Genomic DNA, 26,077 nt, shown 5'->3' with positions numbered 1-26,077 from the left:
GGATTTTAATTCTTTGACATTTCTTCCCACAGTGGATCATCTGGGAGTCCGGGAGGAGTTGAAAGAGAAGCTGCAGGATGTAATGACAGACAGGAGCCTCCTGACTCTGGGCAAAGCTCTGGGAGAGGGTAAGGAATGAAAAGAAGCTGGCAAGGATTCCTTCTGTTTTTGCACAGTTTGTTGTCTGTTGCACCCTGGTTGAATGTGAAAGTTGGCATGGTCTTTCAATGATTCAGTAGTGGTTATCCTTCTGTGCATTTATCAAGTATACCTGCAAGGCAGTGAATCTCAGGGTTGTATATGGTATTTTGATAACAAATTTAATTCATATATTTCATTCAGAAACTTGGTATTTCATCTAAAACACTTGCAAATTTCTACAGATGTACTGTGGAGAGTATTCTGACTGGCTGCATTGCTGTCTGGTTTTGGGGTGGGGTGGCTACTGCACAGGATTGAAGTAAGTTGCAGGGAGTTGTAAACTTAGACAGCTCCATCATGGGCTGTACACTGTAGTATCCAGGACATCTTCAAGGAGCGATGTCTCAAAAAGGTGATGTCCATCATTAAGGACTCCCCATTACCCGAGTCATGCTCTGTTCTCATTGCTACCATCAAGAAGGAGGTACAGGAGCCCAAAGACTTACACTCAACAGTTCAGGAACAGCTTCTTCCCCTCTACCACCCAATTTCTGAATGGACGTTGAACCCATGAACATTACCTCACTGCTTTTTGATTATTTCTATTTTGCACTATTTACTTAATTTAACTATATATATATTACTGTAATTCACAGTTTTCTATTCTTATGTATTGCATTGTACGGTTTCCCTAAAGTCAATAAATTTCATGCTGGTGATGTTAAACCTGATTCTGAAATTGCTTTGAACTTTGAAACTCCATCCCTCCCTGTGTACCCTGACTCCCACACCACCCCCACACAATAGGGCTCTGAGAGCAGGTCACTGTAATACTGTATGAATTCTAACCCCTTTTCCCCAACTCCAGTTTAGCGGTTACACACATTGCCTGTACATTTGCTGTCTGACTTGTGCCAGCAATTTAGTGTTTCGTTGGCTTCACAACATATAGGGCTGTGTATTGACATGACAGGTCAGGCAATCGTGATGTCACATCTCATACTGCTCTTATACTACTTCCTTACAAGTATTTATTTACCTGTTTATTTCAAGGTGCTTAGAATTCTGAAACTGGCAGAGCCCGAGTTCAGTGGGAGACATGACATCACGCACAGCTTAAAAGATGAGCTGAAGTGGATACAATACTGTTGTGAATTAAAAATCATTTTTTCTTTAAGATGTATATACATTTTTATAGACTTGTGAATCTGTATTGTAACTAATTAGAATGAAGAATTAAATATTTGATCCACACCACTCAGGGTGAAGGTAAACAGTAAGCCTCCAGTACCTAACTGTTGAGAAATACTGTGTTGGCACCAAACTCTCTAGTGTGAGCCAGCTGTCCTGAGAACAAGCAAGATGTGTGTCTGGGGCTGGAGGACTGGACTCTGGGCTGTTGCACAATGCAATTCCAGGATTGGGATTTGGAATATTGGGGTCAGGAATGAGCATAGATTTGCAGTGAGAAATAGTGTCCAATGTCATGGCACGCTTTCACAAGCTGAAGCATACGAGCTGAAGTTCACAGGGTTCAGTTTCCCATTCCCTTTAGATTCACACAAAAAATAGACTATCATGTAACTTTTTAAAAGATGTGTTAAAGTGAAAAAAAATTGTTTTGGGATATTACAGGCAAAACATCTAATTGTGGAAAGTCAGAATCAATTTTACCCTCACTGACCTATGTAGCGAAATTTGTTATTTTGCGGCAGCAGTACAGTGCGAGACATAAAAATTATTGATTACAAAAATAAATACGGTAGTGCAGAAGACAAGCAATAAGGTGGTGTTTGTGGGTTCATGGAATTCAGAAATCGGATGGCAGAGGAAAAGAAGCTGTTCTCAAAGCACAAAGTATGTGTGTTGAGGCTCCTCTCTGCTGGACCAGCACCACTGAAAGCCCAAGGGTAATAATGATCAAAGTTTTATTGTATGTAATTTCCAAGAAGTATTAAATTGTAGAAATGGGAAGGCCGGAATTCCCATTCTGTAATGGGAATGTTTTGTGTAATGTAGTGTAGATTAAGACGTGGGATGTGGCATGTTATTTCAGTCTGGAATAGTTTGATTTTAATTGTCATTCAGAATACGTCCAAAGAAAATAGCAATCCTCTGGAGTCAAAGTGAAAAACACAGAACAAATAGTCACACACAGTACATACTGCACATAAAATTATGACAGCAGAAAAACAGTTTCAAAATATATGTATATAAAATAATAATATAGGCCCAACTCCCTTGGTATCGTGGCCTGTAGATTGATGGTGCGTGGATGCTGTCCTGGAGCCATGTTTCTTTAACAACAAGCCACAGCATTTCCTCATTTCGGCATGTGCCGCTGCAGATGAATAGAATCCAGCTTGTCTTCCATCGTGCAAACACTGGAGAGCAGCACCAATGGGAGGGCCGGCCTCTGAACCAGCAGCACACAACTGGCTCCCGAGTCTCCTTCACTGGGGACCGCAATAGGCAACCCAGAGGCATGAGGCCTTGTCCACGCAGCAACCAAGGCAACGCAGCTCCCCCGTCATCAGTCTCGCTGATGAACCAGTGAGTCGGACTCGCAGGGTTCTACATTACCAATGTCCAACAGGGTGTTTTGATCACCAGAAAATCGTCCAGACCAATCATTTCCACTGTTCGTTGGATCATGCCCTGCCTGGGTGGCAGATAGAGGCTTCAACACAGTGCACAACAAGTCCAGCTCCAATTTGGGGTGCCAAATTAAAGGCTGCTTTGATGGAAATGATCAAACATTCCGATTTCAGCCTGCTACAGTTGAGAACCACAACTACATCTGAGGCGTGTACAGTCAGTAATGACATTTTAATGCAAGTAAGCAATCTGTTGTTGCTCAAAACCGATGGAAATAGATCAGACTGTTGTTAGGGGAATTGTTCCCTTAAGGTGCTGGCGGAAATGAAATTGTTGCACAGGGCTAATGGTACGTTTAAAACAAACGTGGTTTTCAACTCCCAACACCGACTATCTTGCTGGCAAATGCACAGCCTCTGGTGATCTCAGAGCAAGGGTTCTGTATCAGTGGGGCATTTGGAACACTTGCATCTGTTGTTTCACAGAATCTTGGTTAACCCCTCATATTCCGGGCATAGTTATTCAGCTTTACAGGTTCATAATACATCGCCAATATAGCACTGCTGAGTCTTTTAAAGCCAAAGCCTGGCTCTACTTCTATAGACAGAGACTGAAGACTGCAGCACCAGTAGTGAGGACCAAGAAGGTATGGACAAGAGAGGCATAGCACTGCTTACAAGACTGCCTTGTGTATGCAGCAATTCATTTTCGAGTCTGGATGAATACGCCACAACTGTCACCGACTTCATTAAAGTCTGTGTGGATGAGTGTGTGCCTACGAGAATGTACCGTACATACCCAAATCAAAAGCCGTGGATGAACCAGGAGGTTTGTTGTCTGCTGAGGACTAGATCTGTGGCATTCAAGTCTGGGGCCCAGGTCCATACAAGAAAACTAGGAATGACTTGCGGATGGTTATTTCAAGAGTGAAGAGACAATTCCGAGAGAGGTTGGAGGCGACATCAGATGCACGACAACTCTGACATGTTTTGCTACCGTTACTTCCTACAAAGCGAAACCCAACATCATGATTGGCAGTGGTGCTTAACTACCAGACGAGCTCAAAGCCTTTTATGCCCGCTTTGAAAGGGAGCATATAACTACAGCTGTGAAGATCCCTGCTGCACCCGGTGACCCTGTGAGCTCTATCTCGGAGGCCGACGCCAGTCTGTCTTTCAGGAGGGTGAACCCTCGCAAGGCAGCAGGCCCTGATAGAGTACTTGATAAGGCTCTGAAACCTTGTGCCAACTGACTGGCGGGAGTTCAAAGACATTTTCAATCTCTTACTGCTACAGTTGGAAGTTCCCGCCTACTTCAAAAGGGCAACAATTAACCCAAGAAGAGCAGTGTGAGCTGCCTAAACGATTATCGTCCAAAAGCACTCACATCTGTGGCGATGAAATGCTTTGAGAGGTTGGTCATGGCTAGAATTAACTCCTGTCTCAGCAAGGACCTGGACCCAATGCAATTGGCCTATCATCCCAATAGGTCTACGGCAGACACAATCCCATTGGCTCTCCACAGTGCCTTGGATCACCTGGACAATACAAGTGCCTATATCAGGATGCTGATCATTGACAATAAAATAGGTCAGCATTTAACACCATCATTCCTATTGTACTGATTGTAGGCTACGTAACCTGGGCCTCTGTACCTCTCTCTGGCAATTGGATCCTCAGCTTCCTAACCGGAAGACCTGCAGATTGGTAACAATGACTCCACCTCGCTGATAATCAATACTGGCGCACCTCAGGGATGTGTGCTTTGTCCAGTGCTCTACTCCCTCTACACCCATGACTATGTAGCTCAGCACAGCTCGTGCCATCTATAAATTTGGTGACGATACGACCATTTTTGGCAGAATCTCAGATGGTGATGAGAGGGCGTACAGGAGTGAGATATACCAGCTAGTTGAGTGGTGTCACAGCAACAACCTTGCACTCAATGTCAGTAAGACCGAAGAGCTGATTGTGGTGTTCAGAAAGGGAAGGCACCCTAATCCTTATAGAGGGAAAAGAAGTGGAGAGAGCGAGGGATTTCAAGTTCCTTGGTGTTAATATCTCTGAGGACCTAACCTGGTCCCGGCATATTGATCTAGCTATAAAGGAGGCAAGACAGCAGCTATATTTCATTAGGAGTATGAGGAGATTTGAAAGTCACCTAAAACACTTGAAAATTTCTGCAGATGTACTGTGGAGAGCATTCTGACTGGCAGCACTGCCATCTGGTATGGGGGGGGGGGGTGGGCGTGCTACTGCAAAGGATCAAAGTAAGCAGCAGAGAGTGGCAAAATTAGTCAGCTCCATGATGGATACTAGCCAAGCCATCTTCAAGGAGCGGTGCTTCAAAAAGGCGGCATCCATCATTAAGTACCCCACCACCCAGGACATGCCATCTTCTCGTTGTTTCCACCAGGAAGGAGGTACAGAAGCCTGAAGGCACACACTCAATGATTCAGGAACACTTTCTTCCCCTCTACCATCCAATTTCTGAATGGACTTTGAACTCATGAACACTCTCACTACTTTCTTTATTTTTGTACAACTTATTTAATTTAACTACTTGAGATGTATATGCGCATACATATTTTAATTCACAGATTTTTTCCCCTATATTATGTTTTGCATTGTACTGCTGCCGCAGTTAACAGATTTCATAACATAGACCAGTAATATTAAACCTGTTGCTGATTCTATCCAGCAACTTGTTAGTGAGGTAAACCTACCATACTTGATGTTGTTAAATATCCAGCAGCATCTTGCGATCATAAGAAAGGCATAAATGACAAACAATTGCACTTTTATTTGGACCCAGAGAGTCCTCTGTGACCAAGCCCACCGCCATCTTCCCATATATTAGGGGACTCCAAGGCTATAACAAGCTGAAATGCTCATCGTGTTCTGTGCCAAGATATGCCATACTTTGGCCCAGATTAAAGAGACCATAACTCTTCTGTAACATGTATTCAATTATGAATGCACCAAAGAATTATTTTATCATATTAAACCACTCTGTAGGACAAAATTTAACAATTAACTTGATGGAGAGATTCTTTTACATAGAAACTTGGAGCAGGAGAGGGCTAATTGGCCCTTCAAATCTACTCTTACACTCATTGCAATTATGACTGAGCCATGGTCTCATTACCATATGACTGCTTTCTTCCTATACCCTTTGGTGCCTAGAAATTCATCTGTCTCCTTAACATATGTACTGACATGACCTCTACAAACTTTTGAGATAGCAAACTCCACAGGTTCACCACTCTTTGAATGAAGAAATGTCCCCTAAACCTCTTACCCCATGGATTGAGACACCCTCAGCAGGGAAATAACATAACCCAATCCTTTCTTATCTTCACCTGTTAGAACACTGCATGTTTGGATTTGATCCGTTCTTGTTTCCGATGTCATTACAAACCTGGTTGTCATCCTCTCTCCCTATACAGCAGTCCTGTCATCCGGGAATCCGTCTAGTGAAACTTTGTTCCTCACGGCAAGCTTCTCTTGTGTACGGAGACCAAAACTGTACACAATATTCCAGAGTGGTCACACCAAGGCACTGTGTTCAAACGTCTCAGTGAGGACCAACATATCGTTCACCTCAATTGTTTGCAGGACCTGTATGCTGCTCTGAGTGGTGTATAAGAACAGCCAAATCTTTGTCAATCAGCACTTCCCCATCTGAAACCACTTAAGTAGTACCTGCTCCTCATTTTCGGTTTCCCGTACCCGTGGATATCTTCAGATCAATCCGTGTTTTATTGGCTAATGTCATCCATCTGACAGTCATTGCAGCTGACCTGATTCTGCTCCTCCTGGCTAATTTCAAAATCTCCCAGGTTACAATGATAATCAGACAGTTTTATGCACAAAACAGCCTGTAACTCTTAACACCTACGAATAGTAACACAGGGACAAATCTGAAGGGAGATTTAAAGTGACAAGAAATAGCTTCAATAAACAGAGCCAAGAAAGGTTCATTTTGTACAGTACACTGTTTGGTTTATTTTTCTCCATGCTCTCATTGACAGTAATTGCAATATTTTACATTTTGTACGTGTAAACCGTTAATTTGACTGATCTTTATATTCTCATTGTTCTACAGGGGAATTTGGGTCTGTAATGGAGGGACATCTTAAACAGGCTGATGGCAGTAGCTGGAAAGTTGCTGTTAAAACCATGAAATGTAAGGCTACACTTGATTTAATTACTTAAGTCCATCACCCGTTCTGGGGCATAGGCCGCCAACAGTAGCTCACGAGAGTCCTCTGTCCTGAGCCAGTCTTTAAGTTGTCCCCAGGTGTAGACCATCATCTTGGTGAGTCCTGCCTCTCCCAGGGATGAGGTCTTTGGAGCTTCTGTTGACAATTCTGTAGCATTGTGTTTTTACGAGATGGGGTTGCTAGCCCCATGCCCAACCCTTCTCCTTTTGTAGCTGGGCTTGGAACTGTCCATGGTGGATGGAGTTCCTTGGTTTAATAAGACCTGGAAAATAAGTTACCTGCATTTGTATCCAATAGCCGGCTGGTGGCGTAGTGGCATCAGCGCCGGACTTTAGAGTGAAGGCTCCTGAGTTCGAATCCAGCCAGCTCCCTTGCACACTTCCCATCCATGGTGGGTTGAGCGTCGAGCTACCAACTCGGCCTCGTAAAGATAAGAAAGCCTGCTAAAAAAAAACGCCGTCACGATGGCATCCCGATGACTCCACTCAGAGTTAAGGGCTTTAAAAAAAATTAGTATCCAATGCCTGTGACATTGCTGAATCCCAAGTTACTCAGAGGTTGAAAAATCAAGCTTTTTTAAGCTTTTTAAAATTTTTGTCATATTTGCTTTCAATGTTAGGACACTATTTTGTAATACAGCGATTGGGGCTGAACAGTTTCCCATAATGCTTCTGTGTATGTTGAGCTCCTGGATGCAGTAAGCTGGTAAAATGTTCTGACTCTTGTGGAATGCCGTCTGGAATATTGGAGCTGTCCACAGTGTAGAAATAAAGAGGCAGTTCAAGTTTCAACCTGTTTTATGATTCCAAATGTTAAATCTTTTAACTGAGAGATGTCAATTCAACTGAGATATCAGACATGTTGTTATCTTCAACCAAATATTTTATTGTTCTTGCAGTCGCATTGAGATTCTGTAAGAAGAGAAATTATACTTGGTACTGGGGATAAGATTTATCTTTTTTTTGTTCCAGTGGATGACTTCTCACTGAGGGAAATCGAAGAGTTCCTGAGCGAAGCAGCTTGCATGAAAGATTTTGATCATCCAAATGTCATTAAACTTTTGGGTACTGTATTATATATTTAATAGTTATATTTATGGTACATGTAGTCCCCGAGTTACGAACAACTCGTACTTACGAACCGAGGAGGAGAACACCGTCCGCCATTTTAAGTGGGATCGCAACGCCATCCGCCATTTTAAGTCGTTGCCGTTGACACTGTGTTGAGTGTTTAACTTTGTATTTGGCCTTTCAGACGATGTTTGAGTGCGAGGAGTTCCCATAAGCAGGTTCCAGGCTTGTGCTGGAAATGCAACTCCTGTAGCTCCTCTTGTTTGGCTCTCCCCTTGAGGCCATCACCTTGCCCGTCCACACCAGTAATCCCTTTGTCGCAACTAAAGACCCAATCCTCCCCAAACGTTGACCCCACCAGGTGACCCTCGCGTTGACGGGGAGAAGTGGCAAACTCCTTACAGGTAGCGATGGGAAATGAACCCGGTCGCTGGTGCTGTAAAACATTGTGCTCACCGCTTCGCTACTGGGCCGCCATATTATTAAGCATAAGATAATATTATCTCAATATTGTGTAGCTGAGCTCTTGAGATTGCTTTTTAAAAATTTATCATTTATTTGGAGAATGTTTCTGGCAAGGCCATTATTTATTCCCCAAATCACAAGAGTGTTACAGTTTGGAAACGAGGCTTTCAGCCCACAAAGTCTATGCTGGCCACCAGATATTCGTCTGTACTGATCTCCTTTTACTCTTCCTGTATTCCCATCAATTCCTCTCAGATTCTGCCACTCATCTACAGACCTGGAGGTGGTTTCCAGCTTACCAATTAACTGACATTCTGTCCATGGCCTCCTCTACTGTCAAGATGAAGCCACACTCAGGTTGGAGGAACAACACCTTATATACCGGCTGGGTAGCCTCCAACCTGATGGCATGAACATTGACTTCTCTAACTTCCGTTAATACCCCCCCTCCCCTTCTTACCCCATCCCTGACAATATTTAGTTGTTCGTTTTTTTTTCTCTCTCTCTGTCCATCACTCTTCCTGTTCTCCATCTCCCTCTGGTGCTCCCCTCCCCCTTTCTTTCTCCCCAGGCCTCCTGTCCCATGATCTTTTCCCTTCTCCAGCTCTGTATCCCTTTTGCCAATCAACTTTCCGGCTCTCAGCTTCACCCCACCCCCTCCGGTCTTCTCCTATCATTTCGCATTTTCCCCTCCCCCTCCTACTTTCAAATCTCTTGCCATCTTTTCTTTCCGTTAGTCCTGACGAAGGGTCTCGGCCGGAAACGTCGACAGTGCTTCTTCCTATAGATGCTGCCTGGCCTGCTGTGTTCCACCAGCATTTTGTGTGTGTTCCCAATTAACTTAGCAGCTTCACATTCTTGGTATGTGGGAGGAAGCTAGGGAAAACACATGTGATAACAGGGAAATCATGCAAACTAAACCCAAGGAGCACCAGGAGTCAGGATTGAAGCAAAGTCACTGGAGCTGTAAGATAGCGAGGTCTACTGGCTGCACTGTCCCAACAGACTGTTAAATTTCTGCTAATTAAATGTCAAGCTAGCGTTACAAATGTAATTTTGTTTTCAGATTTTGCTTCCTTGTTAGCAATGGGTGTTACAAGCGTGACCACAGTTCAGTCCATGGCTCATAAATTGCTTTGCGACGTTCTGGAGTTACAGATATTGCAATAGGATGCACTGGAGAACAGCATCAGTGATATAACCTGGGTTCATTGGGTGTTTCGGGTCTTTCAGACTCCCTTCCCCAGGCCACCCAGCCAGGGTTGATCAGGCCCCGGCTTGTGTCCCAGAAGCACTGGTCCACCGGTCACGTCTCTTGATCCATAGACATCTGGAGACTTGCTCAGGAGGCTCGCTCAGCAGCCTCTGTGATGGTCCTGATGGCTCTTTGATTTGCAGCCCCCCCACCCCCCCGTAATGCCAAGGAGAGAGTAGGTTCTGCACAGCGAGCAGCCAGCAAAACCTCTACACCCCACCTCTTTAGCCTGACGTCGAGCCCTTCACCCCTGTCTCTGGCACTGCTCTACCACCTCCTAGTCTTTGGCTTTCTTACACTCAAACGCCTCCTCAATCCAGTCTTCCCAACGAACTGTTTGTTCTACCGTGACCAACTGCATCAAGGTTTCTGACAGAATGACCATGTCAAGGCCTCAGTAAGTACAAACGTTTGTAGAATATTTTGTGACACTAAACTGGATGAAGAACTTGATTGCTGGGAGTTTTCTGATGTCTTGCACAGGCATCCCCTGAATAAAATGCACCTTAATTGCCATAATTATGTTAGTGTTCAGACAATAGTTTGCCAATAATAACCTGCCTCTTGCAGTTACGTGGAGGACAGGTGAATGCTTAAACACATAATCGTTCAATTTTGGCGAATATAGAGTAAAACTTACTTTTAAAAGGAGAGATGAGTTAAGATGGTAGGGAATGTATGAGCTCTGTAACAAGTGTATTGGCTGTGTGTTTTTTTAGGTGTGTGCTTGGAACTGGGCTCCAGAGAGCAGATCGCAAAGCCTATGGTCATCCTTCCCTTCATGAAATATGGTGACTTGCACAGCTTCCTGCTGCGCTCAAGACTTGAACCAAATGCTGAGGTAATTATGGAACTCTATAGAAAAATGTATTGTTACTTGTAACCTTCAGCTCTTGGAAAAGTGGCAGTAATCTACTTACTGAGTAGACCACATTGTTACAGGGGAAGGTGACGCAAGAGTCAGTAAACTTCAAATACTGGCTGTAAAAAGTTGTTTTGTGCTGGTTGTTACGGCTGCTGCCTAATTTCTAGGTGATATGAAGGACATGCGACAAAGGATAATTTTGCATGGGTAGTGCAAGAAACAGGCATGACCAGCTGCTGTCTTCAATACATTCTTTATTTCCACAAGCCATCCACAACACTCCTTCATTCATATTGCCCAATTCAAACATATGGGCAAAATGGCACCCATGAAGCCTTTTAGTTTTCACCCTGTCTGTTCAAATTACTTGCGTAAAATCAACGAATTCTTGGAACTTTCCATAAAGAGCAACTCCCATTATTCGCATTCCATTGTCCTTTTCCAGGAATCGTGCAGTTCTTCTTCTCCGCCCCCAGCCAATTTTCTTGAGAATGCAATCATTAATTCTCTTTGCATCACTCCCTGAATTGGGCAATTATCACTTGATGAGTTCCAGGTGATAAGGTCATGGAGGCAGGAGAGTGTAGATGCTGGAATGTGGAGCCACAGTCTTCGTGGATCAAGCAGCATCTGTGGGAGGAAAGGAATTGTTGGTATTTCAGGTTGAAACCCTCTATCAGGACTCGACTCCTGCAGATGCTGCTCAACCCACTGAGCTCCCCCTGGTCCCATGCTTGTCCGTTTGTCAGCCATGATGGGTGCACTCTTAGCAGAAGAGGGACGCAGTCAGATGGGGAAGTGGGGTTGGTTGTCTGCTGATTTAGTTGGTAACATAGGTTTTTCCTTGAGGTGCCAAAAAGTCATACCTTTTTGATTCTACTTCTATTTAGAGATACAGCATGGTAACTTTGTAGAGAAGGGAAATATTGAAGAGTTATTCTTCCTCTGCCGTGATTATTGGAAAAGGACAGTGGAATGGGAACGATGGGACAAGCCCCAAGAATTCTTTTCTTTTCGGAAAGCCCCAAGAAGCTCAGCATTTAACACCATCATTCCTGCAGTCCTGATCAAAAAGCTACAGATCAGAGGCCTCTGTACCTCCCTCAGCAACTGGATCCACAACTTACTAACCAGAACACCATAATCTGTGTAGATTAGAAATAACATTTTCACCTCGCTGCCAATCAACACTGGTGCACCACAGGGATGTGTGCTTAGCCCACTATCTTACTCTCTCTATACCCATGACTGTGTGGATAGGCATAGCTCAAATGTCATCTGTAAATTTGCTGATGATACCACCGTTGTTGGCAGAATTTCAGATGGTGATGAAAGGGCATACAGGAGCGAGATATACCAGTTAATTGAGTGGTGTTGCATCAACAACCCTGCACTCAGTGTCAGTAAGACCAAAGAGCAGATTGTGGGCTTCAGGAAGGGTAAGACAAGGGAACACTAACCAATCCTCATAGAGGGATCACAAATGGAGAGAGTGAGCAATTTCAAGTTCCAGGGTGTAGCTATAAAGAAGGCAAGACAGTTGATATATTTCATTAGGAGTTTGAGGAGATTTGGTTTATCAGCTAAGACACTCAAAAACTTCTACAAGTGTACTATGGAGAGCATTCTGACTGGCTGCGTCACCGTCTCGTATAGGGGGGAGGCTACTGCACAAGTTGCAGAAACTTGTGAAATTAGTTAGCTGCATCATGTGAAGGAGCCTTCATAGTCTCCAAGATCTTCAAGGAGCTTCGGAAGATGGTGTCCATCATTACAGATCCCCACCACCCAGGACATGCCATCTTCACATTGTTACTGTTGGGTAGGAGGTACAGAAGCCTGAAGGCACACACTCAGCAATTCAGGAACAGCTTCTTCCCCTCTGCCATCTTATTTCTAAATGAACATTGAACCCATGAACACTACCTCACTACTTCTTTATTCCTGTTTTTTTTTGCACTAGTTATTTTTACTACTTAATAGATATATATATACTTAATGTAACTCAGTTTTTATTTCCTCTATATTTATCATGTATTTCATTGTACAGCTGTCTTAAAGTTGACAAGTTTCACGACCTATGCCGGTGATATTATATCTGATTTTGATTCTGATCCTCAACCTCTCATTGCTGAATTCTGAGGTTCCTACCAACTTCAAAAGAGCATCAATCACACTGACCCAGGAAGACCATGCTGGCTGCCTCAATGACTGTCGTCCAGTAGCATTCACATCTACTGTGATGAAGTGCTTTGAGAGGTTGGTCATGGCCAGAATCAACTCCTGCCTACGTTAAGGACCTGGAACCTCTGCAATTTGCCAGTCAGCACATCAGGTTCACAGTGGATGCAATCTCCCTGAATCTCCATCGGGCTGTTATTTGATTACAGTTCAGTGATCAACGCAATCATACCTTCAGTTCTAATCAACAAGGTCCTAAACCTCGGCTTCTGTACCTCCCTCTGCATCTGGATCCTTGACTTCCTCATCAGGAGGCCACAGTCAGTGTGAATTAGTATAACATCTCCTCCTCACTAACGATCAACATAGGTGCACTTCAAGGATGTGTGCTTGGCCCACTACTCTACTCTCTCTACGCCCAAGACGGTGTAACTCTACACACAGCTCAAGCACCAGCTATAAATTTGCCGATGACACCACTGTTGTTGGTAGAATCTCAAATGGTGACAAGGAGTTGTAGAGGAGTGAGATACTGTTGATCGGTGTGGTTGAATGGTGTTGCAACTATAACCTTGCACTCAGCATCAGTTAGACCAGGGAACTGATTCTCCTGTAGTGGATTCTGGTTAATTACGGCTAGTACACATTGCCCCAACTAAATGGATGCCCCAATTAGCCAAAGTTTCATGGAAATTGTTAAAAAGCTATTTAAAAAAAAAGACAAATTACTGTTTAACTGAATAATAAATTCTCCTATAATGAAATATAGAACAAATTAGATCACTGCCAATACTGCTTTAGTACTATAAAACGGTATATTAGTTCCTAATAATTATCAATGGAAGAATTCATCCAGTGTACGAGTGAGTTCCTTTGATTGACTGTAAATAAACAAAATTGGCGCAGAGTCATAGTGTAGATAATGAACTGCATTCACACAATGCTTTTGGTGATTGCATCCTCCAAATCTTCAATTTCATTGTGATTTTCAAGGTGATTGTTAATATTTCCAAATTCTTCATAGTTCCTGACTAGGTGAAGTAGTGAAATCATTTTATTTTCACTCCCAGCCGTTTCTGTCACCTCCAAGCCAGAATGCTTGTGCATCAGTGAACAAAGCATTTCTGAATTGACTTTCTGCCGACGATGAGCGACAGAAGTTAATGGCCCAATTAACCAGAATCCGCTGTATGAACTCATTATAATTTATCGTGGCTTTTATGAGTCGCGCTGCACTGTTAACAGAAAACAAGAGATTTCATGACATAAGATCTTAATTCTGATTTAAAGGAGATGTGTGAGACAGATTTTTTCTTCTGCGGAGAGTAGTTGGTGCTTGAAACATGCTGCCGGGGGTGATGATAGGGGCAGATAGCACAGGAATGCTCCAGAAAATCTTACATAGAGGCGTCAGTATACAAGGAAGAGAGGGAGGTGGTCAGTTACGCAGAATAGTGATTAATTATGAACAATTGGTTTTACGAGAACAGCCAAACATTGTGTGCTGAAGGCCCTGTCTTGTGCTGTTCTTTTTCACAGTCTATGTAAATAAAACAGGTTGCTATGTTGCTTTGTTTTCCAGTACATTCCGCTGCAGACTCTGCTGAAGTTCATGGTCGACATTGCCAGTGGCATGGAGTACCTGAGTAATCGGAACTTTCTCCACCGAGATCTGGCAGCCAGAAACTGCATGTGAGTATTATGTTTGGTGCAGGAATTCCTTCAGGTCTTTGGCTGTCTGACTTCTCCCAGTATTGTTCCAAGAGTTAAGCTTATAGAACAAACTTTATTCTTTTTCATTCATTAATGCTTTCAGTCTTTTTTAAGCCAGTGCTGAAGAGACCTTTCTTCAGCTTTCTGCTCTTTCTTATTTTGGGTGCCTGACATCTGAAGCCTTTAAATTTACTCCAAATCGTGCTTTGGCATGGAAATGGCTGCACGCTGATTTCTCTTGTTGCTGAGATTGTATTCAGGGTCTTCCTAACACTCTTTGGGAAAGTCAAAGGAAGGACGGGAATTTCAAGTGCATGATTTGCAGGGAAGCATTGCTGGCTTTCCCTGTGAAACATGGCAGAGAAAGCCAACGTTTCAGGTTCTCCCAGTTTTTCTGGCATTTTGCAGCAGGTGCATCATTCCAGGCATTTCTCGAAAGGATATGCAGTAAAATTCTGGGATTCCGTTGTTTGGAAATCTTCATGGTTCTGCATCTGGTGCACTCAAAAAATCACGAGTGTGAGCTGGTCTACCAGAGTGCGGCCAGAGTTGGGAGTCCAGACTGTAGCCAGGGGCCGGGGTTAGGTCTAGAACACCAGAGGTCAGGAATGTGGGTGGGTTTGCAGCTGGAGGAGTGGTCTAGATTACTTGTATATTTTTCACTGCCTTTAAATGCACAGGTTTGCTGAGATGCTCTTTACACCTTAATATAACAAGTTTTTTTTCAAACTGAAAGAAAAACATGTTTTGGGGTAACATCCGATAGTCTGAGTAAATCTGTCAGTCTGATACCACCGAAGTTGAAGAGAGGCTGGATCATTGAAGCTTTGCTGAACTGTAATCCAAGCTCACACAACCAGCTTCAGGAGCAGTCATTGTCCCTCAAACATCAGGCTTTTGAGACAAAGGGAATAATTTCATTCAACTTCAAAATTTCCTCATCATTGAAATGTTCCCAGAACCTAAGGGCTCACTTTCAAGGACTCTTCATCTCATGTTCTCGATATTTATTGCTTATTTACTTATAATTGTTATTTCTTTTTGTATTTGCACTGTTTGTTGTCTTTTGCCCTCTGGTTGAACGCCTGAGCCAGTGCGGTCTTTCATTGATTCTGTTATGGATTTATTGGGTATGCCCGCAAGAAAATGAATCTCAGCGTTGTATCTGGTGACGTATATGTACTTTGATCTCCAAAGTCATTTTTAATCTTCCTCAAATATTAAAGGTAAAACTGCATCAGGAAGAAGGTACAGAAGCCTCAGGTCTCACACCACCAGGTTATTACCCCTCAACCATCAGGCTCTTGAACCAAAGGGGATATCTTCACTCACCCCATCATTAAAATGTCCCCACAACTTTGGATTCACTTTCAGGGACTCTTCATCTCATATTCTCGACATCTATTTATTATTATTTCTATCTTTTTGTATTTGCACAGTTTGTTTTGCACATTGATTGAACACCCAAGTTGGTGCAGTATTTCATTGATTCTGTTAATCCAGTTATTCTATGTATTTATTGAGTATGTCCACAAGAAAATGAATCTCATTTGTATATGGTGACATATATGTACTTTGATAATGAATTTACTTTGAACACACTTCCAGCTGCTTGGGGATGTTGCCAGTGAATGAGCGTATACTGCAGTGAAGTGAGGAGTTGGCCTGAGGGGGCTGGAGTAGCTCATGAGGATTAGTACGAGTGTGCTCTCGCAGCAGCCTGGAAAAGTTGGGGAAGACCATTGCCCAGAGATGGTGTCATCTCACAGTGCGTGCTGCAAGTCGTGCAGCTCTCCTGCAGCTGCAGTGCTTCAGATTCAGTCCCGACGTCTGGTGCGAGCTGTGTGTAGGTACTAGAAATCCGAAACGAAAACAGCAAAACCAGGAGTAATCAGCAGGTTAGGCAGCATCATTGGTGATGACGTTTGAAGGAATTGACCATTCATAGAAACATAGAAAACCTACAGCACAATACAGGCCCTTCAGCCCATAAAGCTGTGCTGAACATGTCCCTACATTAGAAATGACTAGGCTTACCTATAGCCCTCTATTTTACTAAGCTCCATGTACCTATCTAAAAGCCTCTTAAAAGACCCTATCGTACCTGCCTCCACCATTATTGCCGGCAGCCCATTCTATGCACTCACCACTCTCTGATTAAAAAACTTACCCCTGACATCTCCATTCATCTAAAGTATTCCGTGTTTGTTCTAATTTGCTGTGGAGTTATAAATGGAATTAATGGTGAAGTCATCAGTTAACATACCCACTTCTAAACTTATGCTGGTAGGAAGGTCATTAATGATACAGCTGAAGATGGTTGGGCCTCGGACACTTCCCTGAGGGACTCACAGAATATGAACCAACACATCACAGGAACAGGCCCTAAGGCCCACAATGGGCAGCACGGTTGTGTAGTGGTTAACACAACGCTTTACAGTACAGGCAACCCAGGTTCAATTCTTGTAAGGCGTTTGTATGTTCTCCCTGTGAATTTTCTATCCTGTGGAAATTAGTTTGTGAAATGCTGATAGGTCTGAGGGTAAGGTCACCTGGACCAGTTGGACTGCAGCCTAGGGTTCTGAAAAAGGTAGCAGATGGGACTGTGAAGGCATTTGTAGTGATCTTTCAAGAATCTCTAAATTCTGGAAGAGTTTTTGGGGAATGGAAAATTACAGGTGTAACATCACCCTTTAAGAAAGGGGGCTGGTCAGGGATGCAAACAATAGGAGCTTATAGACCGGTTAACATGACTTCAGTGGCTGGGAGGACGTTAGAACCTATTATTAAGGTTGAGGTTTTGAGGTACTTGGAGATGCATGATAGACTAGGCCAAAGTCAACAAGGTTTCCAAAAAGGGAAACCTTGCCTGAGAAATCTGTTGGAATTCTTTGAGGAATTAACAGGAAGGATAGACAAAGGAAAATCAGTGGATTTTTGTTTACTTGGATTTTCAGAAGGCTTTTGACAAGGTTCCACACAGGAGGCTGCTGAGCAGGATAGGAGCTCATGGTATTAGTGAATCACCTTGCAAGTTAACTTTTAAGGAATCCTGCACAAGGACTCGGCAGAAAGTCGAGTTATTGTTCCTCTCGTGCATTTCACAGGAGACAAATGCAAATATCTGTTTTGACCTCCCCAGGTTACAGATGGATATGACAGTATGTGTAGCAGACTTTGGCTTATCCAAGAAAATCTACAGTGGGGACTACTACAGGCAAGGCCGGATTGCTAAGATGCCAGTGAAGTGGATTGCTGTGGAGAGTCTTGCGGATCGAGTTTTCACAGTTAAAAGTGATGTGGTATGTTCGTATATTTATTTTATTTTCTTGCAACTTTAGAAAGAAGCTATTCAGCCTATTGAGGCTTTGCAAGCCCATCAATCCCTTTTCTCTCCATTTATTTCCTTGTAACTATTATCTTTCTCATGCCCATCAACTTTCCTCCAAAGGGGGTAACCTACATTATCCATTTAACCTGCCAACCCACATGTTCTTGGGTTCTGGAGAAAGTTAGAGCATCCTGTGGAAATACATAACACTCACGGAGAGTGAGCAAAGCCTACACTGGCAGCACCAGGGGTCAAGGCTGAGCTGATGCACCAGGAGCTACGAGGCAGAAGCATTATTTGCCGCATCTTTGCTGCAAGTCTCGGGGGTTTGCCGAATCTTGGCGGACAGTGGTAACATTCACTTCTTGTTTAATACTTTACTGACAGCCTTGGTGGCTTTTGTGGCAATATCTTTCTGAGCAACTGACTTGTTCACACCAACAACTAGAGTCTGTCACGGACAGCAAAGTGACGAAGATGTGGATATTCAGAAAAGCTCATGACAACATGGAATTAGTTGACATCATGTGTTTAAATGTCTACATTTCTCTTTGCCATGATCTTTGAGTCTGGTTTTAGCTAAAACAATGGATGTTTTTTTTGCTGACTAACTGCATCATCAACATACTGTACTTAGGATATATTTCACTTGATTGCGTCCCCCAAATCATTGGTATAAACTGTGAATGGCTGGAGCCCCCTCACCCAAAATTAACTCATTTATTCCTGCTTAGATTTCTGACTGATAACTACCTACGTACGTCAATACATTGCCCCCAATAATGTACTCTAATTATGTTCAATGATGAGAACCTTATAGTCCAAATACTCTGACTCTTTTGCCCCAAATTTTTCTACTAATTACTTCCTCAAAAAATATCCCAACAAATCTTATCAACTTTCTAAAGGAAATTCCATAAATCCATTACTTGCCATTTGTGTGATTTGTGCTTTGTTATTCCCTCACAACATTTTCTTTGATATCCAATTTCTGTTTCTTTTTATTTCTCCTCATGTTTCTGGGAAGTTTTTTTGGCCACTGATTTTCTCCTTGAGCAAAGAGAAGGCTCGTTCTGTAAACAGACTTGTAGACCTCGATCTGATTTATGAGCAAATGCAGGCAAAATTTCAGACCATGGCGCACAAATTTTGCCACGCAACCAATCAGCAACGAGACTTCCTTCCCACATCACAATCGAGTTCTTGTAAAGGCAACCAATCAGGTGAATGATAAGTATATAAAGGCCAAGCATTCAGAGGACACCACAATTAACTGTGTACTGATGATGTCTTCTCATATGGTGACAAAACATTTGCAAGCAAAGGACCAAAAAAAAGTCATCAGGTGGCATTGTTCTCTTTATGGACGAAACATCCAGCTAATTTGAAGTAATGGCTGCATTCTCACAGCTCTAGTCGCTGTGGTTCAATCCTGATCTCTGGCTTGGTGTTTGAATGCTCCCTCTGAGACTGCAAGCATTTCCTCCGGATGTTCCAGTTTCCTCCCACACCCTAAAAACATGGGTTGCCAGGTTAATCAGCCATTGTAAAATGTCTCCAGTGTTTACATCCATAATAAAATCTGAAGGGAGTTGATGGGAATGCATGGAAAATTAATGGGATCAATGTAGCATGTACAAACGAATGCTTAAGGGTCAGCATAGACTCAGTGGGCTGAAGGGCCATTTTCAGTGCTGTGTAATGCTTTTTGAAATGACCTTTTTTAGATATTGTGGAAATGAACTTTGGGTTTCATTGCTTTGAGCCTGTCCTCTTTTCTTTGGCAATGCCCTGTTAGCTAGCTTTAATCTGGACTTGTCCTGCATATTCCACTGGGTTTTGCCAGGCCCTGTTATGGTTTCACATTGTTTCTCACCACCCTCGCCAGCTTCTGTTGATTGTGACACAGAACAGGTCATATTTCTGCCTGAAATTTGAACGCTGTAGGGCTGGACTACTTCAAACGCAAACTGAAATAAGGTGGTTAAGCAATGCTGTAGGCTGAATGAAGGAATCAGATTGCTTGGGAGGAAGTCCTTTATCAGAAGGCGGCACACAATAACACCACTATTTCCAGGCAGAACAGCAATGATTGGGTAATTGGGAGACCACAGAACATGGATACACAAAAAATATTCTGGAAGAGCTCCGGCAGCATCTATGGAGGGGAATAAACAGTCAACAGTTCTGGTTGGGACCCTTCATCAGAACTGGAAAGGAAGTGGGGGGGGAAGGGGAAGTGGGCTGGCAGGTGATAGATGACACCAGGTGATTAGGTGGTGGGGAAAGGGAATGAGGTAAAGAGCTGAGTGGTGATAGGTGAAAGAGGTCAAGGGCTGGCGAAGAAATAACCTAATAGAAGAGGATAGTGGACCAGAGAAGAAAGGGGAGATGGAGAAGAACTAGAGGGAGGTGATGGGCAAGTGAAGAGAGGAAAAAAAACAGAATGTGGAATGGAGAAAGAGAGGGGGGGATTCACAGAGGTTTGAGAAATCAACATTTATGCCATCACCCTGACACAGTGATGTCAAGAAAACAATCTCTCCCTACATGTGCAAAAACAAAGGAGCAGGTTGTGGTCTACAGGAGGAATGGAGACGGGCTTACCCCTATTGACATCAATGGATCTGGGATTAAGAGGGTGAACAGCTTTAAATTAATCGGCATAAACATCACTGAGGATCTCACGTGGTCTGTACACACCAGCTGTGTGGTGAAAAATGCACAGTGACGTCTTTTTCACCTCAGATGGTCGAGGAAGTTTGGTGTGGGCTCCCAGATCCTAAGAACTTTCTATAGGGGCACAATTGAGAGCATCCTGACTGGCTGCATCACTGCCTGATATGGGAACTGTACTTCCCTCAATCGCAGGACTCTGCAGAGAGTGGTGCGGACAGCCCAGCGCATCTGTAGATGTGAGCTTCCAATGATTCAGGACGTTTACAAAGATAGGTTTGTAAAAAAGGCCCAGAGGAACATTGGGGACCTAAGTTACCCCAACCACAAACTGTTCCAGCTGCTACCATCCGGGAAACGGTACTGCAGCATAAAAGCCAGGACCAACAGGCTCCGGGACAGCTTCTTCCACCAGGCCATCAGACTGATTAATTCATGCTGATACAATTGTATTTCTATGTTATGTCGACTGTCCTGTTGTCAATACTATTTATTACAAATTACTATAAATTGCACATTGCACTTTTAGACAGAGACGTAACGTAAAGATTTTTACTCCTCATGTATATGAAGGATGTAAGTCAATTCAGTCTGGTTGGAGGTTACCCAGACAGAATTGCTCCTCCAGCCTGAGTTGAGCCGCATCATGGCAGCAGAGGAGGCCATAGGCAAACATGGCAGAATGGGAATGGGAAGTCAAATTGAAATGGGAAGCCACAGTGAGATCCTGCTTTTTGTGGGAGTCAGGCAAAGCCTCAATCACCCTTCCTTTCCAGTTCTGATAAAGAATCTCAGCCCAAATCATCGACTGCTCATTCCCCTCCATGGATCCTGACTGACCTGCCGCATTCCTCCATTTTGTGTGTGTTGCTCAAGATTTCCTGATGGAACTTGTGTTGTGCACATAATTTGAATCACACAGCTATCCTGCTGTCACCACGTTTTGCAGGTGGGATTGTCACTGTTTTATTATGAAATATTGCTCTGGATTGGTTGGAAATTCCTTCTGCTGCAGTCAATGCCAGTGCTTTTTAAAGAAAATTCCACAAATTTTACCTCCACCTCCAGTTGCCTTGATTTCTACAGCGAGCTCCACAGTGCCTCCAGCTCTCTGCTGACACCATGGTGCCAAGTGAAATTTCCATTGTCATAATTGTAGGGAAATCTTAGAGCTAATGATAAGCATTTTAAATACCAATAGATTTTTACACACAAGAAGTAAGAGGACTGCTAAGCACAAGTATTGTTGGAAACATTAATTTTATCATTTGGACTAATGTGGGTTCTTCCATCAGATGATTGCTCTAGTGCCAGCATCTTCAGACTGACTTTTGAGTCACCTCATGCGTTAACTTGTTTTTTCTGTGGGTACCTCTAGGTTTTTAGCATAGCTGCAAATTTTCGTTATCTTCTGAACCATGATAAACCATTTTAATGATGCCTTTCTGTATGTTTTTAGTGGGCATTTGGCATTACGATGTGGGAGATAGTTACCCGGGGGATGACTCCTTACCCAGGCATTCAGAATCACGAGATTTATGAGTATCTGCAAGCAAATCACAGGCTGAAACAGCCTTCGGACTGTCTGGATGAAGTGTGAGTACCTTGCACAACCGTGTCCCAGATTTCTGTTTGATTACCGTAACATCCTAACCCAAGATATTCCTAACTTCCATGAAAATTGCAATGCAAATAGAGTGGTAAGGTTGAGTTCGACACTGACTGGCAACTTCTGCGGCGGCGCTGGTGCCAACTCTATCGCTCTGTGGCGTTCCTTCGGATTCATCAACTGCGTGGAGAGGGAGACCCTGCTGCATGGACAACTCACTCTCCATTTCATACTGCGCTGGCTTGCATATCACGTACACAGCCAGACGCAGCCTCCGTGGTTGACCCCAACCAATAAAGGGCCTCAACAGTAAAGGGGGCATTTGGCCGGCTTGCCTTAATTTCTCGGGGGACACACAGTGTAAGAGTCAGAAGTCAAGATGCATTCGTGCAAATCTTTGATTAGGCTGCATATGGAGTATTGCGTGCAGTTCTGGTCAGCACATTACAGGAAGGATGTGGTGGGTGGAGAGAAAGATTACTAAGATGCTCTTCAGATTAGAATATGTTTGCTGTAAGGAGCATTTGGACAAATTAGGATTGTTTCTTGTGGAGAACTGGAGGCTGAGGAGAGATCTGATAAAAGTTTAGAAAATGATAGTTAAGGTAGACAGCCAGAATCTTTTACCCCAGGGATGTGCAAAGCAAGTTTATTTCTTGCAGATTTGTAAATGTCTAGAATCTGCTGTCAGTATATTGGTGAAAGTAGATGTGATGGCAGCTTCAAGTGACTTTTAGATAGACGTGTGGCTATGCATCTTGGAATGGAGGAATGTAGATCATGTGTAAGCAGAAAGTTTTAGTTTAATTTGGCATCATAAGACATAGGAGCAGAACTAGGCCATTCCTCCCATCAAGACTGCTCCACCATTTCATTAGGCTGATTTATTTACTTCTCCTTTCCCCATTTTCCTGCCTTTTCCCCATAACCTTTCACGCCCTGACTCATCAAAAACCTATCAACCTCCACCTTAAATATACTCAACGACTTGGCCTCCACAGCCGCCTGTGGCAAGAAATTCCACAGATTCACCTCCCTCTTGCTCAAGAAATTCCTCCTCACCTCCGTTCAAAATGGACATCCCTCTAATCTGAGGCTGTGCCCTCTGGTCCTGGACTCCCCCACCATAGGAAACGTCCTTCCCACATCCACTCTGTCTAGGCCTTTCAACATTCAAAGTTCATATGTGTCACCATGTACCTCTCAGACCTTTTTTTGGATTTCTCTCTTTCCACTTTAAATTTTAATCCTCTGCCCTCTGGTTCTAGGGACCTCTGTCCTCGTGAAACTACTCTCTGTATATCCTGTCTGTGTTGTTGGTGAGTGCTGTCAAGTCGCCGTTGACTCATGGCAACCCTGGTGTCGTTATCCATGAGGTTTCCGTGGCAAGATACTGAAGTAGATTGCCAGGCCATTCTTCGGCGCAGATGCTGCTGCTACCTGGGTTGGGACCCGGCCGGATTCAATCTCAGGACCTTCCACCTCAAAGTCCAGTGCTGGTGCCACTACACCACCAGCCGGCCCATCATATCAATGCGCCCCCTTTAATTTTATAAGCCTCTCTACAGTCACCCCTCAGCCTCCAGGGAGGATAAGCCCAGCCTGGCCAATCGCTCCTTTTATCTACAGTCCATTCTGGGTAAAATCCCAGTGAAAACCAGGATATTCTGAACAAGTTTGCACCCGTTGGACTGAGTCTTCCTCCAGTGAGACTGGATCATTGGAAATTGCCATAGCTGGTATTTGGTGGCAAGGCGGAGATATGTCTCCACCAAAGGGAATGTGGCACTCTTTCCCTCCGCTAGCCTGCAGGTCACCTTTGAGTAAGGTGTAGCACTTGCTTAGCCACTCCACCCACCCCGGATCAGGGTCACGCGAAACCATGGGAGCAGCTGGTGCATATCATAAACCCTGGTTACGCGACTGCTGTCATCAGGCCAACAATCTCTGAAGAATATTGACAATGGCTGGGTCACCTGATTTGTAAAGACACTGCCCAGAAGAAGGCAATGGCAAATCATTACTGTAGAAAAATTTGCCAAGAACGATCACGGTCAAAAAGACATATAACACGGCACATAATGATGATGATGGTTAATGATATTTGGTTAAAATCTTTTAACTAACTTATATCTTTTTACTTACAGGTATGACATTATGTACTCCTGTTGGCGAATGGACCCTGTGGACAGGCCTACATTTTCTGATTTGAAATCCATTCTCTCTAAAGTTCTTGATAGTTTGCCCAAAATCCAGGGCAGGGAAGACATCATCTATGTCAACACAGGAATTTCAGCGGAGAAGAGAGAGTTGACTGAAGATGCCTTTTGTGACGTAGACTTGTCTGATCCTGCTGAGGTTGCCTCGTGCAGCCGGGATTGTGCAGAGGCCACTGTTACTGTAGAAATCCATGGACCCTTGGACCTGGAAGGACGGTACATCACCACAGATGTCCCTGATCAGCAGGAGAGTGCAGAGGATGCAACAACGCCTTTGTTACACAATGCCTGTCAAAGCAACAGAGCAACATTGCCCCAATCTGGGGATTTTCCATTCGCCGATGATTCGTCTGGAGACTCTGTTGTAGTGTGATGGATAAAGAAGTGCTCATGTATTTAGAGACAGCAGAGACTGTGGATGCTGGAATCTGAAACGAAAAGCAAACTGCTGGAGGTACTCAACAACATCTGCGGAGGCAAAGGGATAATCATTGTTTTACATCAGAATGCCGATTGTCCCTTTGACCCCACAGACATCGCGGGCACCTCCTGCTTTTCGCTCAGGAAGTTAGCTGTGTTAAATATATTTGTCAGTGGACAGATGTAAAGTGTTGCCGGACCAAATAAGTTCTCCTGTTTTTTTAATGCAAAAAAATAGATGATACTGTGATATATTACATGTGTGTTTTTAATCAGTTGTCATTTAAGCTGAGAGCAATCACTTCGGTGATCCAGTCGTGGCTTGATGATAAATCAGGGACTGTTTTGAAGGTTTTATTTTTGTACGTTTCCTTTTGGTTCTGAGGATATTTGGGGCATTAAAATGATTTATAGGATCCTTAAAGTGTCTATCAGATGCTTTTCTGCATGGTGTTAGACCTCTAATAGTTAGAGATTAGAGTTAATAACTAATTATGTTGCACTTGTATAGTTTATGAGCAGCAATGTATTCAAGCAGGGGTTGCCAACCTGGGATTCGTGGACCCCTTGCTTAATGGTGTTGGTCCGTGGTGATAGAAAAGGTTGGGAACCCCTGCATTAAACCTACACAGAAATAAGAATGTCTACACAGATCAGAGTCTTCTTGGCAACCGCAGAACTCCAAAACCACAGTATCCATTAGCCTTTGAAAGATTCCAGGTATTCTGCCCCTTCATCTGAAAGTGCGTTTGATTGTTTGTGTGTGTGCGGGGGGAGGGGGGATAAATTCCAGGTACAACTCGAATTTAATCTTGCATCAGCTTGAAGACATATTTATGTCATTGTTGAATTTAAAATACTGTTTAAATGATCTTGTAAGTGTCACATAATGTTAATAATCCTGAAGTACTTATCTATGTGTACGGTTGGTTTATAATGTCTGCTGGAGCTTACTATCATACAGCACAGAAGTAGGCCATTCAGCCCACGATTTATACTGACCGCAAAGCCCCCAATGCTTCTAATCCTTCCCAAGTTCTGAACAACTCCACCCTAATTCTACCGTTTACCTACAAATTAGACAGAATTTACAGTCTTCAAGGTCTTTGGGTTGTCAAGGGAACTGGAGCACTGATAATATTTAAACTTTGCATACACAGAATCAGAGGTCAGGATTTAACCCAGATTTGGATCTAAGGACTCAAGTTGGTTTGGAATCCTGTTGTTGTTGCTTGCTTCTCTTGTTTATGTGATTTGTTTAATCTTTTTCTTCTCTTTCTCTGTGGGCATTGCAAGGAGGTTTGGTCTT

At 43.4% G+C, this 26,077-nt stretch overlaps 1 protein-coding gene across 1 annotated transcript in view; it reads left to right on the top strand.

The window, feature by feature from the left end:
- The window catches only part of mertka (c-mer proto-oncogene tyrosine kinase a), a 177,379-nt gene extending 152,187 nt beyond the window's left edge, over window positions 1–25,192 (top strand). The window contains exons 12-19 of the mRNA XM_073055966.1: window positions 33–128; window positions 6,847–6,927; window positions 7,936–8,028; window positions 10,474–10,595; window positions 14,383–14,492; window positions 17,656–17,815; window positions 21,980–22,116; window positions 24,277–25,192. Of these exons, the coding sequence (XP_072912067.1) occupies window positions 33–128; window positions 6,847–6,927; window positions 7,936–8,028; window positions 10,474–10,595; window positions 14,383–14,492; window positions 17,656–17,815; window positions 21,980–22,116; window positions 24,277–24,721 (1,244 nt within the window). The 3' untranslated portion in view covers window positions 24,722–25,192. The remainder of the gene's footprint in view (window positions 1–32; window positions 129–6,846; window positions 6,928–7,935; window positions 8,029–10,473; window positions 10,596–14,382; window positions 14,493–17,655; window positions 17,816–21,979; window positions 22,117–24,276) is intronic.
- The last annotated feature ends 885 nt before the right edge of the window (window positions 25,193–26,077 follow it).

This window comes from Hemitrygon akajei, chromosome 9 (genome assembly GCF_048418815.1).
Source record: "Hemitrygon akajei chromosome 9, sHemAka1.3, whole genome shotgun sequence".
NCBI lineage: Eukaryota > Metazoa > Chordata > Chondrichthyes > Myliobatiformes > Dasyatidae > Hemitrygon > Hemitrygon akajei.
This window is presented reverse-complemented; position numbering and strand designations above follow the sequence as displayed.